Below are 17170 nucleotides of genomic sequence, written 5' to 3'. Positions count from 1 at the left end.
AAAGAAAATAACTGAAGGTCAACTTCCAAACCAACACACACGCTGAAAAGAAAAAGCAGAAAATTAAAGGCTGTCACGAAGGCGATGAGCAGACACGTCTGATCACCGCCGAGCCAAAAGTGAAGTGAAGCAAGTCACCGGTGTGTGGAGGGGGGAGGGGTAGCAAGCTACCCTTCCCCACCCCCCGCTAACTAGCGCGGGGGTAATTAACCCTCGTTAAAAACTATTGGCTCGTCATTTCAGCTGCGCTAAAAGTAATACCCTTTGTAAATAGCGTGGTTTGTATTTCGATTACGGAACAAACCCTAATTAAATAGCGTGGTTTGTATTTCGGTTACGGAACAAACATGCTTTACTACCTTTGTAGAAACTTTTCACTGCTTGAAACAGCCTTCCACCAACTCCATATAACCTCATCACATTCCACATTGCTTCCCTATCAACTCTATCATACGCTTTCTCCAGATCCATAAACGCAACATACACCACCTTATCTTTTGCTAAATATTTCTCGCATATCTGCCTAACTGTAAAAATCTGATTCATACAATCCCTACCTCTTCTAAAACCACCTTGTACTTCTAAGATTGCATTCTTTGTTTTATCCTTAATCCTATTAATCAGTACTCTACCATACACTTTTCCAACTACACTCAACAAACTAATACCCCTTGAATTACAACATTCATGCACATCTCCCTTACCCTTATATAGTGGTACAATACACGCACAAACCCAATCTACTGGTACCATTGACAACACATAACACATATTAAAAAATCACACCCCCTTCCTTCAACATTTCAGCTCTCACACCATCCATACCAGATGCTTTTCCTACTCTCGTTTCATCTAGTGCTCTCCTCACTTCTTCTCTTGTAATCTCTCTCACATTTTCATCTCCCCTCACTGACACCTCAACACCTGCAACAGCAATTATATCTGCCTCCCTATTATCCTCAACATTCAGTAAACTTTCAAAATATTCCGCCCACCTTTTCCTTGCCTTCTCTCAATAAATATATGAACATAAGTGAACCCTCGTTTATCGCGGTAGATAGGTTCCAGACCCGGCCGCGATAGGTGAAAATCCGCGAAGTAGTGACACCATATTTACCTATTTATTTAACATGTATATTCAGACTTTTAAAACCTTCCCTTGTACGTAGTACTGTTAACAAACTACCCTTTAATGTACAGAACACTTAATGCATGTACTACAATACCCTAAACTAAAACAGGCACAAATATTAAAGGCGATTTTATATCATGCCTTTCCTAAACACGCTAAAAAGCACGATAAAAAATGGCAACCAATGTTTTGTTTACGTTTATCTCTGATCATAATGAAGAAACAAACTCATTTAGTGTACTGTACACATATATGTATAGGTTAGTTTTTGCATCGATTATATTGATTATACAGTATGTTGATTTTGTTATTACCAATGTTTTATTTAATTTTTCTTAGGACTTCCAAATGAAATGTTTTTCTTTATGACGCCGCCTGAAACGACGGCGTCATAAAGTACGCTCAGTAAATAACCACGCTCAGAACAAAGAAGGCATTTAACGCGCATGATGAAAGTGATAAATAATGATATTTACAGTAAAAGCATTTACAAAATATGTTATTACAAATATTATTTACCGTATCTATATAAAATCATACAGTACATACTGTACGTAGCAAAGCAGGAAAACAATTTACGAGAGAGAGAGAGAGAGAGAGAGAGAGAGAGAGAGAGAGAGAGAGAGAGAGAGAGAGAGAGAGAGAGAGAGAGATTGTTTTACGTACGTAAATGTAAATTTTAAACAAAAAAAATATGATAGGTTACAACATGTATACTCTTCAGACTTTCAAAACCTTCCCTTTAATTTAATGCATACAGTACTGAACTATAAAACAGGCACAAATATTAAAATGTAAGAATATTAAAGTAAAAAATAAAGATTGTTACTGTACTCACCACGAAAGAAGTTCAAGAAAAACTTGAATGATGATGGCGATGAATTTGCTGCACAGTAGAAATGATGATGATGAAGCTGATGATGTCTTCTACTGTGCAGCCAATGATAGTATTTTACGTCTCTTCAGACGGAGGTGTCTTTTCCTGGGACACCTCTTCAACTTCTTCAATTTCTTCCGAAGGCATACCAGCAGGAGGAACTGGCTCTTTTTTGCGAGGCTGGAAGAACTTTGTGATCGGAAGTTGCTGCCGCTGCTTCTTTTTTCGCTCTAAGAGCATCCTGTAGGGAGTCATGATGTCATCGACCTTGTTGGAGAATTGCATCGACCGAACCATATCCTCGTCCCACTCTTGCAACATTTCTTTCGCCTCCTTCATATGGTTGCAGAACTTGGCAAGCCGTTCTAATGTTAAGCCCGTTTCTTCAACATTTTCTTGGGTCTCTTCCTGGGTTTCACTCTCTTCTTCGCTTGCCCATTTCGTCAGGTCTTCTAGGTCTGCGTCAGTTAGCGGCTGGGAATGGCAGTCCAACAACTCGTCAACGTCTTCAGTCGTCATGTCGCCAAACCCGTCACCTCCAATTATGGCAGCCAACTGCACAGATTTGCGTATTGCAGAGTGTTGGATTTCCGACGGAGTAAATCCCTCGTCGTCGTAAACAATCTGGGGCCACAACTTCTTCCAGCTCGCATTCACGGTTGCAGGTTTCATCTCTTGCAGTGCCTTCTGAATATTCTTCAGGCACGTGGCTATGGTGTACTGCCGCCAGTACGCCTTCAAGTTAAAATCTTCATCCTCATCATCTTGGGAAGCATCCACACACGCAACAAGGTCCGCCAAGGTATTCTTCGTGTAGAGGGCCTTGAACGCCCTGATAACCCCCTGGTCCATCGGTTGAATTAATGACGTGGTGTTGGGTGGCAGGAACTCAACCTGAACGCCCTCACGCGACAGGTCAGTTGTGTGTCCACCAGCGTTATCCATAAGGAGAAGGATCTTGAATGGCAAGCCCTTCTCTAAGAGATATTCACTGACTTGCGGGATGAAACACTGGTGGAACCAGTTGGAGGTCAGCATCTTCGTAATCCATGCTTTTGAATTATGCATCCAGTACACGGGAAGGAGATTCTTGTTTTTATTTTTCAAAGCGCGAGGATTCTTCGACTTATAAATAAGCCCCGGCTTTAGCAAAAATCCAGCAGCATTGCCACACATCACAAGGGTAACGCGATCCTTGAATGCTTTAAAGCCAGAGGCTTTGGCTTCTTCTTTGAACAGGAAAGTTCGCGACGGCATTCTCTTTCAAAACAAGCCGGTCTCATCCATATTAAAGACTTGTTCCGGCTTGTATCCACCTTCGGCGATAATATTCTTGAACGTCTGGTTCACGTAAGTTTCAGCAGCGGCAGTGTCAGCCGAAGCAGCCTCGCCATGCAGGGAAACGCTTTTCAGGGCAAAGCGTTTCTGAAACTTTGCGAACCATCCTTTGCTGGCAGAAAAACGTTGTTTCTGACGCTGGGAATCAGTGGATGTCCCTGGTTGAGGTTCATCTGCATCATCATCTTCTTCAGCATGGTTGCCATCGTCGTCTTGAGGTTCCTTTGCCGCAAAATTCTCATACAAGCTCAAAGCCTTTGTTCGGATGGTGTTCGTATCCAAGGCTATGTTCTTCTTCCGGCAGTCGGCAATCCACACAGCTAAAGCACCTTCCATGCGTACGATCGTTTTATTACGCGTGGTAACGACTCGCTTCGCTGATCTGCTAAAGGTGATTGCAGCAGTCTTTCTAATGTTCGCCTCGTCCTTCTTGATATAGCGAACGGTGGATTCATTGATTCCAAAATGGCGGGCTGCGGCCGCGTAACTTCTACCGTCTTTCAACATATCGAGAAGCGTCACCTTCTCAGCAATCGTCATCATTTTTCGGTGGCGTTTAGGCTCACTACCAGCCTTAGTAGAAGCAGAACGCTTGGGAGCCATTGTACAGTAGGATTTACAGTAACAGAAAGTTCAACAAAAAGTTCAACTTAAAACAGTCGCGCACAGCACAGATTAAAGTTCACAAACTTAACGTCTACTCAGCGATACGGCGTAAGAGAAAGTGGCCGCGAACAGAGGCTGGAAGTTGGAGATGCGGGCAAAACACCAATCACAGGCTAGATAACAAAACTTGAGTTCTGATTCGTCATCTATCAGCGCTTGAACCAATCACAACCCATCTTATATGATACGTAGGTTACCAATTCAAAGTACAAGATACCCCGCGTATACTGTACAGTAATAATAATAATAATAATAATAATAAATAATGATAATAATAATAATAATAACAATGATAATAATAATAACAATAATAATTTTATTAACAAAAACAACAATAATAATAATAATAATAATAACAATAATAATAACAGCTTTACGTACGCTATTTTACGCTTTAGTTGTAGGATGTGTGTGTCTCTCTCTCTCTCTCTCTCTCTCTCGTACGCTTATTCGAAATGTGATTTTTTGCAACAGAATATTATTGGATGCAGTACTACGTACGTATACATATAAAAGATTCATGGAAAAGAAGCACATCCATTACATTTGTAGTACACTAGTAGCCATCAGCAGCCTTACACCATTCTAATATGGTATGACTGCATCTGATTTGCGTTTCATGTTCGATTTAATTTTACTACGTACTTGTTACAGTACTGAATTATCGTATGATCACATTCTCTTTTCGTGTTTTATTTCTTTCTGTGCTTAATTATATGTCATATGTAATGCAATGAACAATCAGTAAGAGCAGATATTACTAATTACAGTATTAATGGAATTACAGGTAACGAAATATCGTATTTGGGGTCTTCAGATATCGCGGTATTTTCGAAATTTCCAGAAAATCCGCGATATGTATATATATATGGGTTATGGAAAAAACCCGCGATGGTCGAACCGCGAAGTAGCGAGGGTTCACAGTACATGAATGTTTAAATATATATAAAAAACCAAGTAAGGAGTAAAAATCAAAAGAAAAAGTCAACGGCCAGACAAAGAGAGAGAGAGAGAGAGAGAGAGAGAGAGAGAGAGAGAGAGAGAGAGCGAGAGAGAGAGAGAGAGAGCGAGAGAGAGTCGTCTACTCTCACCAAGCCAAAAGTAAAAAGTGACGATATAACATAGGAGTGTGTGAGCGGGGTAGCCGGCTACCCCACCCCACTAACTAGCGGGTGAGTAGTTATGCCTCGCTAAATGTCTTATGGCTAGACATGAAGCTTTGCCAAAATTATAATCCATATAAATAGTGAGGGTTTATACTAGTGTCGGAACAATTATGATTTAGTGTTACCATGACAGGAGTGAATTTCATTTGGAAGCAAGCACAGGGTTGATACTTGGGGTAAGCTAAGAATACGGCATTGTAAGGGGGAAGTTGCAGTGGGGCACACCAAACCCGGTAGGCAAGTAGGTAAGGTTACGTCTTATGGGTTAGGTTAGGTGGAGAACCTTACGTTAGGTTTTCTTGTGTTTGTGTCCCGGAGCCTTTGTAGTTGGTTGGGACAGTTATAACGAAAAACCAAGCTTTAAAAGGGAAACAAACACAAGACCACCACCTAACCTGAGGTTCCCCATTTAACCTAACCTAAATTAGGAGCTGTATCATTACCTACATTTCTACGGGAAGGGGTACACCCATGTAAACCTCTCTTATGCTGTCATATCCCTAGTTTACCCTAGGACTAAGCCTCAATCCTGTGTTTGCACTAAATTACGCTATTTTGAAAAGCATAAAACTAGCTTCATATTATTGTATTTCCAACTAAGATAAACAACAACTTCCAAATAAATAAAATTGATTTCACAAGTAGTAATAAAACCAAAACTTACGCTTGTCCAATCGAACTACATTCACCCTTTTCAAATGTGGTTTTACAGTCATAACTTTTGGAACTTTAAAATGTTTAAAATATGAAAAATATGGGTTTCCCCAAAATATTAGCATCAGAACAGTCCAAAGTACCTATAAATAGACCAGGAACACATTTTTTCTTCATTAGGAATATCATGCTATAGTGAATATTTACTCACATTTTAATTACTGTACTCAGACCAACTACAAACGCTTTAAATGAGTTAACTAGGATGTAACTTAATTGAAATATGGAATTTGTTTGTCCTCTCATAATGCATGCTGGTATGCAACTTTTCTGCTGTACGACCAGAGGCAAAGAACTTGAATGATTGAGTCTAGTTATTCTCGTTAGACAAGTAATGAGGAGTCAGAGAGGGACAGCAAAAATACCCCGTTAAACTTAATCAGGTTAGAACTCTGGGAGAAAGAACCTTACGGGAAAATTGGATTAGGAGAGCTTACCATTTACTGTATATCTGCTCTAACGTAGCGATTCTCACATTTGAGGAGAAAAACTGTTCCGTTCTGACCCATTATTATGGCTCCCCATTGCTCGTCTACTTCTGAAGTTGCTGTATCCCCAAAGGCTTTGGGCAGGTTAGGTGGGCCTAAGCTGTCACCGATTGCATCAGCTATCTTACCGGTATTGCCTAATCTACTATTTGAATGAGCGTGCTTAAAAGTCTGCCATCATATAAATCAATCACACTTACTATGCTTGGTTACTTCCATTGTCAAAATCCTACAAACGTCGATGATCTATTGTAGATATGGTCATTCGGTCAGATAAAGAGATGTTTGTTGCTTTTAAGTTTTTCCTTATGTTTTGTTGATATTGGAATTTGGAAACTAGAATTCCGAGGATGCAAATTCTGCACGAGAGTAGTGTCTCTCATTTTACCATTATATATTAGTTCAGACTTCCAATTAACAACGTAAAAATTCTAAATTGTGAGTTACAATAATGACACAAATATTTCATTACTTCATTGTTTACCCCCCAATGTCTTGTTCATTTCTTTTATTAATGAAACTAAGAAAGTTATTAAATTATGGATGAGGCAAATACAAAATTTGGAGCAACTGAAAGTATCCAAGGATAGAGATGAATCATAGAAATTTATTGCATCGGGATGAAAGCAATAAGAGGAGATGGGGAGAGTATTTTGAACAACTGTCGATTACTGGAAATGAGACAGACTCACAGAGAAGCGGGGAGGAACAGAGATGGTGGAGCGACCAGTGACGGAGATACGGAAAACAGATTGCAGAAGTGAAGCGGGCATGGAGTAAAATGTTAAAGCACCAGGTCCATCAGAGTTACAAATTTAAATGGTCAAGATACTATTAAGGCTACTAAAGGGAAATGGATGAATGCTGGAGTTATTAAGAGCTGTGTGAAAAGAGGAAATAATACTGTAAGGACAGTGAGACAAGCGTCACCAAGATCAACTGATACTTTATTCTTTCTTCTTCTTCTTGGAGTATTTTAAAGCCAACATTTGTTGTTGGCACGGGCCTTTCCCTTGGTTGGCCCGTAGGTACTTTATTCGTTGTTTTGTTGTTGGGGTATTAAAGCCAACACTTGTTGTTGGCACGGGCCTTTCCCTTGGTTGGCCCGTAGGTGATCACTTTATTCGAATGTGCACGGGAGTATATTACAAGGTGCGGACGGAAAGGTAGGATGACGCTGGCGCCAAATCAGATTGAAGTGCCCGCCAAAATATATGTGTTTTCTTACACTTACAAATACATGAATTATGAGATAACAGAAACATGTTATGAAATGATACATATGTAAAAATGTAGCTCTGGTAGAGCGGAATATATATACATGAGAAACCACAGTGTGGCGAAAAGAGAATTCAAATAAATAAGTAGTTTGTCGATTTTCTGGACGACGAAGGGATCGGTGTCCTTACAAGTACTCCCCCAAGACATCGGGTGGCGTAGAGGGCTGATGATCAATCTTCGTATGTTTTCGGGCGTCGGAGGGTTCCTCTTGTTTTTGAACGGAGGGGCGCACTGGCGGTCGGTGTAAGGATCACTTCCTCTTGTCGTCGTTTGATGATTTTTCTTTCGTTGGGCGGCTTGTTTTGAGGTCCGGCGGAGGCGGTGTCGCTTCCTTCGAGAAACACTGGTTTCACGCGGTCTATTGAGACCCAGTCCTCTTGGCCATGGACGTCGAAAAGGAAGGCTTTCGTTGTCTTTTTAATTACCCGGTAGGGGCCTCGATAAGGTCTAGTCAGTGGTTGTCGATGAGCGTCGACACGGACGAAAACGTAAGTGCAGTCATCCAGGCTTTTTGGCTTGAAGTGCTTGGTTCTGTCCTGGTAAGTTTTGAGACACGGCCTGAACTTCCTGGCGATGTCCCTTAGGTGATCCAGCTGCATGTCGTCGGTTGATGAGGGAAAGAATTCGCCGGGTACTGCGAGTGCTTCCCCGTAAACCTTTTCGGCAGGCGAAGGTTCGCCGTCTGCGCGAGGGGCGGTGCGAAAGCTGAGGAGTACCCAAGGAAGTCGTGATTTCCAGTCCCCGTCGGTGCAGCTCGCCATCAGGGACGCCTTGAGGGCGCGGTGAGTTCTTTCGACCATGCCATTTGCCGCGGGGTTGTATGCTGTGGAGCGTCGTCCCCATCAGGTTCGCCAAAGCGAGCCATATTTTGGAGAGGAAAGCGGGGCCTCTGTCTGTCGTGATGTCGTCAGGAACGCCAAACCTGCTCACCCAGCTTGACAGGAGGGCTTCGGCGCATGCTTGAGTTGTACCTTCGGTCATCGGCGATGCCTCCAACCACCTCATGGAGCGATCAATGATCGTAAGTAGGTAGCGAGCAGATCCAGAAGGGGGCAATGGTCCCACGACGTCGATGTGTATATGGCCGAAACGTCTTTTTGGCTGGGGGAAATCGCCTACCCCCGATTCGGTGTGACGGCTGACCTTGCTTGACTGGCAGTTGATGCATGACTTCGCCCATTCCTGGGCGTCCTTTTTTATCCCTGGCCAGACAAACTTTTCAGATAGATGGCGAGCGGTGGTGCGTCCTGAGGGGTGTGAAAGTCCATCGATGATATCGAATATTTTCCTTCTGCAGGAGGCTGGTACCCAGGGACGTGGGCGGCCCGTGCTGGTGTCGCAAAGAATAGTTACTCCTTCTGGTCCGAGGGGAATCGCACTTATCTTGAGCGCGGATGGCCCCGTCAGGTGATCCTGTGCTTCTCGGTCGGTGCGTTGTTCGGTTGCGAGATTGGCGTAGTCGATTCCCAGGTGGATCGCGTCAATTTCAATCCTTGAAAGGGCGTCCGCGACTGGGTTTTTCTTTCCTGGGACGTAACGTATGGTGCACCCGAATTTGGCGATTGATGCGAGATGACGTTGTCGGGAGGACCATGCGTCCGTCGATTTCGTGAAGGCGTGTACGAGGGGTTGATGGTCCGTCGCGATTGTGAAGGGGGTACCCTCCAAGATGTGTCTGAAGTGGCGGACGGCGAGGGGTTCCCTATCGAAGGTGCTGTATCTTGTTTCGGCGGGTTTCAATTTCTTGCTGAAGAATGCCAGCGGTCGAGGAGAACCATTGACGAGTTGCTCTAGCACAGCCCCGCAGGCGATGTTGCTGGCGTCGGTCGTTAGTCGCAGGGGCGCGTTGTCGTCGAAATGAGCCAGGGTGGTGGCATTCGCAAGGGCATCCTTCGTCCGAGAGAATGCCTGTTGCTGGGGCAAACCCCACTCGAGTTTTTTTGCTTTTCCTTTCAGGACGTCGTCGAGGGGTGACAGGGTTTGTGCGATGTTGGGGATGAAGCGCCTGTAGTAATTGACCATTCCCAGGAACTCCTGAAGTTGGCGGATGGTCGTAGGCATCGGGAACTTCCTGATGGCGTCGACCTTGGTTGTCATGGGTTTTACCCCGCGCGAGGATACGCGGTGACCAAGGAAATCCACTCCCCCCGCACCGAACGTGCATTTGTCAAAGCGTACGACCAGGCCGTTCTCTTGTAGGCGTTTGAGGACGGTGCGGACATGCCCCCGGTGTTCCTCCTTGGTTTTCGAGAATATCAGAATGTCGTCGACGTAGCAGACGCAGAAAGATAGGTCACCCAGAATGCTATCCATTAGTCGTTGGAAGGTCGCCCCGGCGTTGCGTAGACCGAAGGTTGAGTATGCGAAGGTGTAGGATCCAAACGGCGTTACAATGGCAGTTTTCGGGATGTCTTCCGGGAATACGGGGACCTGGAAATAAGACTTGAGGAGGTCCATCTTGGTAAAATACTTCGCGCCGTGCAACGCGTTCGTTAGGTCCTGCATGTTGGGCAGTGGGTAATGATCGGGCGTTGTGATGAGGTTGAGGCGCCTGTAGTCGCCGCAAGGTCTCCAGGACCCGTCCGGCTTTTTAACCATGTGCAGGGGTGATGCCCAGGGGCTCGATGCTTTCTTACAGATACCCATGCGTTCCATGTCCTCGAAGGCGCGTTTGGCATCCTTCAGTTTCTGGGGCGGGAGGCGGCGGAATTTGGCGTGAGTGGGAGGTCCTGTCGTTGTGATGTGGTGGTAGATACCATGCTTGGATGGGGAACCTGGCGAGTGTCGGAGCTCGGGCTTGAAAACCTCGGGTAATTCTCGTAGGAGGTCGGCGTAGGGGTGCATCGTTACGGCGGATACGGACATTGTTGCAGGGCCGTGTTCTAGGGCGCGGGACTGGCAGGTTCCCGTGTCGATGAGACGTCTGTTAGCGACATCGACGAGGAGTCCATGGTGGGCGAGGAAATCCGCACCGAGGAGGGGGCGATTGACATCAGCGATGGCGAAGGGCCAAGAATACGAACGGCCCATGATAGATATCTTGAGGGTCTTGATCCCATAGCACCGTATGGGAGATCCGTTGGCGGCGATGAGTGAGGGAGCGTTTTTGTCGGGACCACGGTCTAGGTCGGACTTGGAAGGTGGGAATGTTGACTGCATTGCGCCGGTGTCCACCATGACTCTACGGTTGGAAATGGTATCGAGGATATAGAAACCATTCTTGTCTTGGTTAACCGCGGCTGCGATGGTGGCAGGTGGATGGTTCTGGCGTCATCTTCTAGGGAAACTGCATGGTGCTCTACATTTCTTGGCGTCACTGCCGAACTGTTGGTGGTAGAAGCACCATGCTGGGTTAGGCCTAGGGTTCGGTTGCGGTGGTTTCTTTCTTGATAGAATGTTGATTTCGTCGTCCTCAAGGGCCATTGCCGAGGAGTCTATGGAAGAGCAGCTGCTGAAGGAGGAGAACGGAGGCGGTGTTGACGATGATGCTCCGAGGCGAGATGCTTTGGAGGCCTCGTGGAGCTTCTGAGCCTTCGACAGGAGTTCGTTCATCGGAAGCGTGTCGGCGTCTGTCAATTGGGCCCGTACATCCTGTGGTAGGCGTCGAAGAAAGATTTCGCGAGATAAGCTAATCTCATGTCGTCGGCCGTTGCTGTCTGTTTCGGGGAGCATAAGCAGGCCGGTTAGCTCGCCCCACGCCTCGACAGGAGAGGTGTCACCCATGGGCTTGCCGGCGAGGTCCAGTACTTTCTGTGCCCTTGCTGAGACGGAGAGGGAGTAGATACCAATGAGTTTCGTTCTCAGGTCGTCGTATGAAACTTGGCCGGCCTGGCCGTCGAGCCATGGGGAAATCTTGTCGAATACCTCTTCAGGTATGGAGGTGAGAACGATGTCAGCCTTGGCGCAGGAGTCGCTGAGTCTAGCGACGCGGAAGAGTACATCCGCTCTCAGGAACTAGGAAGCGGTGTTGTGTTGAGAAAAGGGCGGCAGTTTGACTTTGGGCGTGGAGGCGAGGCCGTTGGGTGCGATGAGCGTGTTGCTTCCTGCATTGTGGCCAGACGACGAGTCAGCGAAGAGGTGAGAAGTTGATATGTCGGTTAAGCTCATCCTACTGCCTTACGTTCACAGAAGTTTGGGAGAACCAAAGGCAGGCTCGTGCCTAAGGTAACGGAGTATGGAAGAAGGTAGCACGGCCGTAATAAGTCCGTTAATGGCAAAGCCAAAACCGCTGATGCTACTTTCAACTCCGGGGTCACCAGTTGTAAGGACAGTGAGACAAGCGTCACCAAGATCAACTGATACTTTATTCGAATGTGCACGGGAGTATATTACAAGGTGCGGACGGAAAGGTAGGATGACGCTGGCGCCAAATCAGACTGAAGTGCCCGCCAAAATATATGTGTTTTCTTACACTTACAAATACATGAATTATGAGATAACAGAAACATGTTATGAAATGATACATATGTAAAAATGTAGCTCTGGTAGAGCGGAATATATATACATGAGAAACCACAGTGTGGCGAAAAGAGAATTCAAATAGATAAGTAGTTTGTCGATTTTCTGGACGACGAAGGGATCGGTGTCCTTACAATACATAAAGACTGGGAGGAGAGTCTAATCGTATTTATATTTAAGTTGGAATTGGTGTCATGGAATGTGGTAACTAGGCCTACAGGGGAATTAAACCAACAGAGCATGGTTTGAACGTATTTTTAGAGAGTAGGTGAAGTAAACCCGGTGTATCCAGAAATAAGGTTTTATTCAGTCAACAATTCCCCTGCAGTTATACCCTGCAAACAACAAAACAAACACGTTGTCAAACACAGACATAAACATAAATAAACACTTATGTTAACTAAGAAGGTACATACATCACACTCCTTATGAACGACAGGATAACCAAGAACATGCCCTCATCTGGCGAGTACACAGCAGTTCTGTGAGACACGTCAGCTAGGAACCCCAAAAGTAAACAAAAGCTATAGGAAATATAAATGGGTTTATTTTTACCACATTCTTTCCTTCTGAGTTAAGTTCACGTGGAGTAATCCTGAAGGTACTTTGGAGGTTGCCTCACTCTCTCTGACCTTCGAAGTGGAGGAGGTGAGGCCACCTGTTGAGGCACTGTACGTGATTCGTGAAGAGTATTATTCTGAAGAGCAGTATCCACCTGGGAGATACCTCGTGCAATCTCCTGGAGGAGCATTCGTAACTGACAATTACTCAGGAACATCGGACTGAGGTACAGGATCCCCAGCAACTGTACTTTCTCGGTTGTCACTAGCCATAGGAGCAAGATGTCTTAATGAAATTGAAGTCGCCCTACCATCTGAAAGCTTCATATAAGCATACTAGGGGTTCGCCTCTATGATTTCAGCCTCATCCACTAAGGGGTCGTTCTTGCTGTGTCTTACATGGCGTCTCAGGAGAGCACGTCATCCTTGGATGAGCCAAGTGGGCAACGATTGGCCATAGTGGACCTTCTACTATGCAGGAAAAGGAGCTCGTGAGGAGAACTGTTCGTGGAAGTGCACAACAAGGAGCATATAGAATGGAGAGCATCTTGGAGAACAGTTTCCCACTGAGACACATCAAGGATTCTTGTCTTAAGGGCCATTGTTAGAGTTTTCCATATAATTCCGTTATATTTTTCAGCCTGGCCATTCCCTTTAGGGTTATAAGGTGTAGTGCGACTGGTAGCTACACCTTTTTTCATCAGGAAATCCTTCAGCTCTTCAGACCTGAAAGATGCACCCCTATCAGTGTGGATGTATGCTGGCATACCAAATAAAGCAAATAGTTGCACCAAACAACTGATGACAGTTCTAGTGGTCATATCAGCACAAGGGAAAACCAAAGGGAACCTTGAAAATTCATCCACAACCGTGAGGAAGTACTTGTTTCTAGATTGAGAGGGAACTGAGCCTTTGAAATCTAAGTTCAGCCTTTCGAATGGCTGGGTTGCTTTGATCAGTTGTCCCGAGTATTTGAAGAATCGAGGTTTGAGCTCTAAACACACTTGGCAAGAGGTGGTAATTTTCTTCACTTCTTCTACCGAGTAAGGTAGACTCTGCCCTCGGACGAAATGCATTCATACGAGATATTGCTGGGTGACATAGGATTTCATGAAGTTCTCGGAGTTTATCAGAAGTAGAGGCACCACAGATGCGGGAGAGAACATCAGCTAGTATGTTCTCTGTTCCTGGACAGTATACTATATCATAGTGAAAACATGAGAGTTCAACTCTCCACCTTGCTATTTTGTCATTCTTTATTTTACTGTTTGATTTAGAGTCAAACATAAACTTTACACTATGCTGGTCCGTGATGAGCTTGAAATGGTGTCCAATTATGTAGTGTCTCCACTTCCTCAATGCTTCCACTATGGCATAAGCTTCCTTTTCCACTGCAGAATGTCCCTGTTCACTGCGAGTGAGAGTGCGGGAGAAGAAAGCCACTGGGTGATTATTCTGTGTAAGAGTAGCTGCTGTCACATGACCTGAGGCGTCAGTAGATAAAGGAAAACCATTGGCTTGTGTGAGAGGGTGGATTTCCTCTGAAAAGTTTGGGATCCATCTTGAGTAATGTGCAAGTAATCCCATGGTCATGCGAAGAGAAGCTGCATCCTTTGGGGGTGAAAGATTCCACAGTGGTTGCAAGCGTTCTGGGCCGGATTTGATTTCCCCATCCGTTACTGAATACCCAAGTCATTTAATGGTTCTGACTTTGAAGCCACACTTGCTGTGGTTTAGAGTCAGGTTTTACTCCTCGGCCACCTTCAAAAACCTTCTTAAATTCTGGTCATGCTCCTCCTCTGTCTCACTACACACAGTAACATTGTCTACATAAGCAAATGTACTACCTACTTTTTCTTTCTTAAGGATTTCGTCAAGCACACGTTGAAAAGCTGTTACTCCATTTTTCACTCCAAATGGAATGCGATTGAACTCATAAAGTTTACCCCCAGCTTCAAATGCAGTGTACGGTCTCTCTTCTTCTCTTATTGCAACCTGATGGTATGCACTTTTCAGATCTAAGGTACTGAACACCTTGTACCGTGCAATGTTTTTCACCATCTCGTCGATATTTGGCAAGGGGTAAGCATCAAGCTCAGTGAACCTGTTTATAGTACGAGAGTAATCTACAACCATCCTCCTTTTCTGATTCTCCCCTAATGTCACTAGCACTTGAGCTCTCCAAGGTGAATTACTAGGCCTTATTATTCCTTCCGACATCATACGCTCAATCTCGGCTTCAATGAACTTCTTGTCACTCAAGGAATATAGTCTTGACTTATTAGCCACTGGTCTACAATCTGGTGTCGGAGCTAGGACAATTCGCCGTAAACAAATTTGCCGTAGGACAATTGATTGCAAGACTTTTCGCCGTAAGAAAACTTGCCGTACGGATATTTTGCCGTACGGATATTTTGCCGCAAGGACATTTCGCCGTAAAATGTATATTCAAGTTTTTAGCTTATTTCTTTTAGAGATCAATGTAACTATATTCATATAGTTATCTTCAAGTATATTTATCACTTTTCATTGATTTTCCTGTATTCATTTAATTATAATTATATATAAGAAAAGGATGAAAATAATGAAGACCACACACTTTGTTTAAAAAGTTTTCTAGAAAAAAATTCAAAGCTAAAAATCATGTAAGTTCATAGCAATTGCTCGTAAATAATGTTGTTTTGCATTTTGATCATAACCTCTGACAATACTTAGTATGCGCTTATAAACATTTTTGTATTGATTGTAAACTAGTATGATGTATGCATGCCCTATGTTGACATGTAGAGTATATAACTGATAGAAGATTTCAGGACAAACCTTAAATGTTCCATCGCATGCCCAATTTGTATGTCTTTCTAGATCGTGTAACCCTGCAATCGTACCAAAGATCAACATTCTGTTTTCATCTTCCATTTCACTATCATAAAGTAAAAATTTTTCTCCGTTCTGTAAACACGCAAATTCTTCGGGAATTACATAACCGATTCTTGTTCTTGGAATAGGAGGGGCCTTTTCTTCTTTTTGTCTCCATCTTATGTTTCTTGACAAATTTGAAGTTGATGGTATAAGAGAGCGTCCTGCATTTTCTAATTCCTCGCATGCAGCACCAATCAATGATCTTTAAGGTACCTGGGATTTCAGTGCATTTTCTTTCATATGTGCAATTGTTTTTTGCATTTTATGTTTGCCTGGGTTCGCTGGATGGCTATGCTCATTTACAATTTTACAGATTGAAATCTCTTCAATATTCCGTCTTGTATGTACTCTTGCTTTGCAGTTTTTTTTTTTCAACACACTTCCTATAAACTTTGCCTTCATATTCTCTTTCTTGCCTGTAAAAGAAGTTGGAATCATCTACAAGCTTATCACAACCTCTGGTGCTTTTGATAGTGTACGGCATCGTAGCGGTTTAATTTTCAACTGATAAAAGTAGATAATACAAAGGTTTAAGATAAAATAAAATCAAAATAAAAAATATGGTAAACTACCGAATTTGTAACGACCTCATTTAAACATTTAACGAAGGGTGTCAAAATTTATAATGACCCTTCTCTCTCTCTCTCTCTCTCTCTCTCTCTCTCTCTCTCTCTCTCTCTCTCTCTCTCTCTCTCTCTCTCTCTCTCTCTTTCTTCATTCTTTTTTTTAATCTATACATGACAAAGCATATACATTTTATGGCGAAATGTCCTTGCGGCAAAATATCCGTACGACAATTTTTCTTACGGTAAAATGTCTTACAATCAATTGTGCTGCGGCAAATTGTCCGGTCTCCCTGGTGTCAGGTTCTTGAAAAGGAAAGGAGGGGACACCTTAAAAACACCTAGTGAACATATCTTCAAGGGAGGTTTCTCTCCTCCAAAATCCATTTCCAGACCAGAATGTTTCCTCAGGAAGTCGTGATAAATCTCTCCTTGTAACTCCAAGTACACACTGCACAGACCTAAGATGTTTGAGGACAGGGATTCATCAGCCATGAAGACTTTTCCATGCTCTGGAGACATAGTTAGTTTGTTTAGGTCCACTAAATTATGACGCACAAAGCTGTCCTAACTCCCAGTATCAATAAGGGCACTGACAGGGCTACCATTAAGCTTGAGCGGTGTTATAGATTTTTCAAGACACTTAGGGGAGGCCCCCATTATAGAAGCTAGCATTGCTGCAGAATGTTTTGGGCTAGAAGAGCCACTCGCCTGTTTCACAGAACGGCACACCTTAGCATAATGTCCTTGCTTCTTACATTTCAAACACACTGCGTCTTTAGCAGGACACTGAGTTCGGGGATGCCGGTTGTTCCCACAAAAAAAAAAAAAAAAAAAAAAAAAAAAACATCGAGCACTAGAAATAGCAGCAGAAACAGACTCACTATTATTTTCAGCACTAAACGATTCCTCCTCTCGACTCACTGCTGACACAGCAGCATTAACAGGTTCTGCTGAAGAGTAGGAGGCTGAATGCTTCTGGGCCATTTCTAGAGTGCGGGCGTGTTC

The 17170-nt window shown here is 43.9% G+C and overlaps 1 protein-coding gene across 1 annotated transcript in view; it reads right to left on the bottom strand.

Moving 5' to 3' along the window:
* The window catches only part of LOC137627246 (poly(A)-specific ribonuclease PARN-like), a 506907-nt gene extending 499928 nt beyond the window's left edge, over nt 1-6979 (bottom strand). Inside the window, exon 1 of the mRNA XM_068358327.1 lies at nt 6582-6979. Coding sequence (XP_068214428.1) covers nt 6582-6600 — 19 coding nt within the window. The 5' untranslated portion in view covers nt 6601-6979. The remainder of the gene's footprint in view (nt 1-6581) is intronic.
* Nucleotides 6980-17170: the final 10191 nt, after the last annotated feature.

The sequence above is a fragment of the Palaemon carinicauda genome, chromosome 35 (assembly GCF_036898095.1).
Source record: "Palaemon carinicauda isolate YSFRI2023 chromosome 35, ASM3689809v2, whole genome shotgun sequence".
In the NCBI taxonomy this organism is placed as follows: Eukaryota; Metazoa; Arthropoda; class Malacostraca; order Decapoda; family Palaemonidae; genus Palaemon; species Palaemon carinicauda.
The sequence above is the reverse complement of the archived record's forward strand: the minus strand, read 5'-3'. Positions and strand labels throughout refer to the sequence as shown.